This window comes from Phoxinus phoxinus, assembly GCF_949152265.1.
Source record: "Phoxinus phoxinus genome assembly, chromosome: 10".
Lineage (NCBI taxonomy): Eukaryota > Metazoa > Chordata > Actinopteri > Cypriniformes > Leuciscidae > Phoxinus > Phoxinus phoxinus.
Genome location: NC_136885.1, coordinates 22,292,242 through 22,298,246, shown reverse-complemented (window position 1 = coordinate 22,298,246; position 6,005 = coordinate 22,292,242). Strand labels below are relative to the sequence as shown.

Genomic DNA, 6,005 nt, shown 5'->3' with positions numbered 1-6,005 from the left:
TCCTATCCAACACTACTCCTAAATACTTGACAGACACTGCTTTTTGAATCCTTGTTCCTTTTACAACAATTTCTGGTATAGCGTGAGAAGTATTCCTTATTGAAAAAAACATGCTGACAGTTTTGCTAAAATGTAATTTCAAGTGCGATTGTACCATCCAATCTGAGATTTTTTTTCGCATCGCTCCCGGGAGCACAGCTGCTGCTTTCTGACTTGATTTCGCATGGACATATATCACTGCATCATCTGCGTACATTTGTACTTGAACTTCAGGACAAATAGCTGGAAGATCATATATACACTGAAAAAGAGATGGCCCAAAACGGAGCCTTGTGGCAACCTGGTTCCATGTCCAGATACTGTGTTTTGTATCTTTTGCTTGATTCATCTCTTAAAAATCGATAAAATATTGGTGTCTGGGACATTGTAAGCCCAGAGCTGTAGTGCACAGCATTGTTTTTTTACAAGCTTAGTTTAAATTTGGTGTGAAATGGAAGTTGATCGTTTTTTTCTTCCCTATTGTGACGTGTATACGAATAAGAGTAAAAAAATAGAGACAAGGACTTTGTTTCATCCATTGGGAATTGATTGGATGGTTGTGGTTTGCAATTGCTCTGATCTCATGTGAGTGACTGGTTGTCCCACCCTTGTACCAGTAAACACATCAGAGAAGAGATGCCAGTGGGAGAAGTTAATTTTATTAAAAATTATGAGGACACATTAATTAAAAGAAATAAAATAACAATGTGCACGGATAAATAATTTATAATAAACATTGCAATATTACATTTAGAAAATTGTCCATTTTGATTTCATGGTGACTTTAAATGTGTGATATGAATAAATATAAATAGTGTGCATTCTCAAAATAATGGTATTTTCATTTTAAACGAGTCTTGGTTGGACCCAGAAAAAGTATTCATTACGTCACAACTCAAGCAAATTATTCTTACAAATATATCTGCATTTGGATCCTCTCTTCCATGTTGTCTCAGTTCACCCCAGCAAAACAAACTCAAGAATTTTTTCATTACACTTACCAGATCATTCAGACAGAAAAACCTTCAGCACAAATTTAATAGCATCAACACAGACAATCACATTGTGTTACCATAAAGCCAAATACAGTACAGAATGTATGGTGTCACATCTTTTGTTTCCTTCTACAATATATTTTACTCACATTATATATTTTCCAATTCATGTCAGTCAGCACAAACAGTCATGTGGGCCACATTATTTCAAATATAAATCACAGTTGTCACATCAAACACAAATATTTTCCAATATTTTATATGTAAAAAGAAAGTAAAAATGATTGGACAGGTTAAAAATGTCACAATAATACAAAAACCTGCAGCACCAGAGGAAATAAATTAGCGACTAGATCTTACATTATCTGGCCAGGCAGGTGTGGCTCAGGTTACACTGATGTTAGAGATTACTTAAGGTCTGTGTTGTAATGGCTTGAGAAATATTTATTCAGGAAGCTCTATAACAACACTTAATGATAAGACCTCAGCGCATATGCCAAAGACCAGCAGAGTGACATGTACAGTATTGCGGAAAGTGATGGGAAATAAAAGTGACTGATTGAACGTGTTTTCTCAGGGCTGTGGTGGACATCTACGTAATGTTGAGCGGGCTAGTTTGCTCAGGGCCGGTTTCACATAAGACTACATTTCACACATTTCACCTGCTTCTCTTTGCTCTGCAATCCAAACTGAGCATTGGCCAGAGATTCAACCAATTTCCAGAAATCCTTGAACGTGACGCCCTTCCCCTCTTCCACGCTCATTTCTGTCAGGAGTTTGTTGAGTCCTTCCTGGTCCCCTGCTTTCTGGAAGAGAATAAAGGATGTGGGAAACTTATCAAATGTAATCATGATTATTGTGTATTTAGATGATCAAATGCTTTCACTCTTTCACAAGTCTGAATAAATATATACTGGCTTAATGAATATAAATGTCTCACCTTAAAGTTTTAAGTATAGTGAGTCTGTATTTTGTATTTTTAAAAATAAAAAATAAACCTTGAAATATTTGAGGCCTAATCTAAATTTCATTCAGTATTCATTCACTTCTTAGCTCATATTCATTTTCTTGTCTTATTTCGGTCTGTCCTGTGACAAAATAGTACCACATAGGTGTTGTAACTTATGCAAATGTGGCTTTTGGTTATGTAATATGGATGATATTAGTTATTTTGAGAGACTGATATGTAGTGAAATGGTATGATGATTCGATTGTGGATCCAGACATACTTTCGCCATGGTGGGCAGCTCTTTGGAGAGCATGCTCTGGAACTCCTGGGCTGTGAGCGTGTTGGCATTAGTAGATGATGCTGAGTGGAAGTTTTCCACCAGGGTGTGGATGGCCAATTCTAGATCTGTGTTCTACAGAGAGAGAGAGAGCAGTTTCAGACTCAAGTAGAGCTAAAAAAGTAATGCCTCCAGAGCCATAAAGGAGTAAAACAGTTTCACAGAACATGCTTAGATTAAGGCCTCATCCACACAACTGCTTTTTAGTTTAGAAACGTAGAATTAAAACGAATACGATCTCCGTCCACACCAGAGTTTTAGCTGTGTATTAGAATTGATCTCCGTCCACATTAAAACGACTGAAAACGCGGATCACGTGACCATTCACCAACACTGGGCATGCGCGTGCCGGTGTAAACAGGCGCATGTAGGCAGTTGTAGCATTGTAAAATGCTGAATTTATTTGCACAACAGCTGCTAGCAAAGACATCAAAGTCAGTAACGCTTATAAATCGTTATCCATGTTGCAGTCACTAACGTTACGTAGTCCAGGCTGTTTTTGTATGTTTTCTTCCAGGGGACGGGTCATGTGATGGGTGGCTGACGAATCAGGGAAGGATACGCCATGACTGATGACATCCAATCATAGAGCCGAGCGTGAGCTTCTGCGTCATTGTTTCTAAAGTCCTCCGTTTTGACCGTCTTCACTAAAACGCTGTCAGAAATACTAGTTCTATATCTCTGCATGCTCTAAAACTTACATATGCAGCATAGCATTCCTTTATATTAATGTAATGATCACATCTGTTATGCATTAAGCAGGACCCTGTTGCTCCACTGCAGATCTGGTTTTATGGTCCTATTCTTTACATTGGAAGGTGCAGTTTGGACCCACATGTCTATCTGGTGTTTTACTCGGAAACTGACTATATTTAGATGTGTTGTACAACTATGCTATATGATATAATATGATGTAATGTATGGTTTTATTGGTTGGAGTGGTAATACTCCCCCTTATACTTTTACTATATATGATAACCCATTGTTTGGGGAGCAGAGAGAACATCTCTCCCCAGCGCTGGTGATTGTTTATTCATGCCTGAATAAAGATGGAGACTGAGGCACTTTCGTTGGACTCAATTATTTTCTAACAAACGCCCTCCGGAGATTCAAAACGGGGTCGGCAGCGTTTCTAAACTTCTCCGTTTTAGGTCTTCGTTTTTGCCGTTGTAGTCTGGACGGGAGGTGCAAACGTAGCAAAAGGTCTCCGTTTCTAAACGAAAACGCAGTAGTGTGGATGGGGCCTAAGCCTTAAATCAATCAGGGCATTTATAGCTTTTATAAACGTGCCTTAGAAAAAAACATTACAGGTGTGCATCTTGAGCCAAAACAATGGCGCTGACATATTTTAAAATATGTCAATGCAAGTTGCTTTCAGTTAAAACAGCTCAAACAGCCATTTTAGTCTGGGACCGGGGGAAAATGACTTAACCCATTGTAATCATATCTTGTTAGCACAGGTGGCACACGTAGCCTACGTCTGCAAGATGTCTGTTAAAGATCACTTCATATGGAAAGCATCTGCTGTTTACTAACATCTGATAGATGTCTTTTAGATGTCAGTTTTACATATATTCTAAATCATGAACATCTTAAAAACATTTTACTAAACGTCTATTTGACATCTGGCAAGAAACGTCCTAAAGACATAGCCTAGCAGATGAGCAAACACTCTCTTAAAAAAAATACATCTTCCAGATGTAAATGCATTCATCAAATAGACGTATCGGTGCTATCAGGGTAATAATATTCACAAGTCACAATCATTTTGTGCTACTTGATTTTATGAGGTAGCCTATAAGAGTATTCTTCATCAGTTATAAATTTCAAAGTGGTTGAATAGTGCAGTTTTTATGTAATATATTATCACATAACGGCAAGGCTTTGTTGTTAGTAATCCATCTGTTTGCTGTTGAACAGGAGCTGTAGAGACCTGTTACCTCTATTCGTACAGTACATTCCTGTGCTCGACAGTTCAGATTGTATAGATTCTATACCTAGAATCCAGACACGTTGGCGCGCCTGCCATCTTGGAACGGTAAGCGTGTCGTCACTCACAATAAGAATCAATAATACTACTACATCAGGTAGCTTCTGGTTGTGAAACCGCCGAGATTTAAAGTCCGCGTGAACCGGAAGTTGCAAACGACTTCTCAAGTGTTGTGACGCATTTCCGAGTGAAAGGGAATATTGAACAGAGGGCAGGGTTTTACTTTAGCGCTCCTCCTCTCCATCTCTCGCCCATAGCAGAGTAACGGTTTGAGGGAGTGGTTAAGCGATTAACCAACCCAAGCCGTCAAGCCTATGTCATCAGAAAAAGAACCATTCCAGACCCGGAAGTAACTTTTCAGACTTTGATTAAAGATAACTTCGGCAAACAATTGTTTTCCATGTATTAACTTGCACGGATTAATTGTTCACCACAAGACTAGTAATATCCGCTAACAAAGTAAATAGGGTAAATTTTGATTTCATGCCGACTTTAAATTTCCAAAGAAATGGGATAACCTTTCACAGGTGAGATTGTGTTGTTATATGCATTCAATATTACAGGATATATAAAGATATTCATGATGCGTCTAAGTTCTAACTACGGTTGCAGACGCACAGTCAACTCTCAAGTGTTCACAGACCGGTGTTTTGACTGTTGCAATATGGCGGACGGCCAGCCACCCTATGCCAGCCACTAATGAGGCATCAATGTTTACACAACTATGGTTCAGTATGACTGACATCTACTTACTCACTGGGCGTTGGCCACAAAAAAAAAAAAAACACAAGAAACAAAACACAAGGTAAAATCAGTTATTTTAGTCTTAGCGTTTTTAAATGACAATCATCAAAATATTCATATAGTAGCCTATATTGTTTATAATAATTTAGGCCTAACTTGTAGCCTAAATGTATTTGAACGGCAGTGATAATTAGTTCACAACGTCCCATTGAACAAATGATAAATTAAAGTAGCCTATCTAGGCCTACATCAGTTATATATTTTTATTATCAAATATAATTCAGTTAGACGAATAGAAAAGCACGCTTTAATTAATTTCCTTTATTAAATATTGAAGCGAACTATGACGAAAAGGTAGCTTAGGTGAAATATTGCTATTGGTGGATCATATAAGTAAACATATATATATATATATATAAACCCAACTATTTAGGCTAAATACAACAAAAACAAAAGCTTACCTGAGGATCCATTGGGCTTGTTTCATGTCCTGATTGTGCGGAAACTAGAGCAGGTGAAGTGAAGTGACGGCATTTCATCACCTGACCAGAGGGCCTCTGTGTCCCGCCCACTCTTCACGTGCACAAGGGTATGTCCTCGCTTTTCATGTAGAGTTTATATGGGAATGTCTTGTACGGAATGTGTGCTAAATTTCGATACAGACTGAGACTAGGCTATTTTTCAGTTTTATGTAAAAGAAAAAGAAAAGACATGGAAAGACGATTTCAATGGCTTGAGTATTTGTTTTACAGTTAATAATAGACTGTGGCTCATACTCGACATTCCTTTTGACAACCACGTAAGCAATGTAACCAGACCAACCGCATTGTGACAGATGTGATTAGATTACACACGAGGTAACATTTGTAAAATATTTGTATATTTATCACGTATACGTAAGTTACAGTTGGATCAAGGTGGACACTATTTAAATAAAAACACATACAGCAG

General features: G+C 37.9%; 1 protein-coding gene across 1 annotated transcript; it reads right to left on the bottom strand.

Moving 5' to 3' along the window:
* Window positions 1–598: 598 nt before the first annotated feature.
* Window positions 599–5,657, bottom strand: s100v1 (S100 calcium binding protein V1). The gene is made up of 3 exons (XM_079624834.1): window positions 5,516–5,657; window positions 2,264–2,395; window positions 599–1,840 (listed from the first exon to the last, which is right to left on the bottom strand). The coding sequence occupies exons 1-3, from the start codon at window positions 5,591–5,593 to the stop codon at window positions 1,667–1,669; spliced, it is 384 nt and encodes a 127-aa protein (XP_079480960.1). The 5' UTR covers window positions 5,594–5,657; the 3' UTR covers window positions 599–1,666.
* Between the last annotated feature and the right edge of the window lie 348 nt (window positions 5,658–6,005).

Bases quoted from the DNA above. Each gene is read 5' to 3' on its own strand.
- s100v1 (XM_079624834.1), bottom strand. From the start codon at position 5,593: ATGAAATGCCGTCACTTCACTTCACCTGCTCTAGTTTCCGCACAATCA. The intron at 2,396-5,515 runs GTAAGCTTTTGT...CTCTCTCTGTAG, and splicing joins CAAGCCCAATGGATCCTCAG to AACACAGATCTAGAATTGGC. The intron at 1,841-2,263 runs GTATGTCTGGAT...ATTCTCTTCCAG, and splicing joins AGCTGCCCACCATGGCGAAA to AAAGCAGGGGACCAGGAAGG.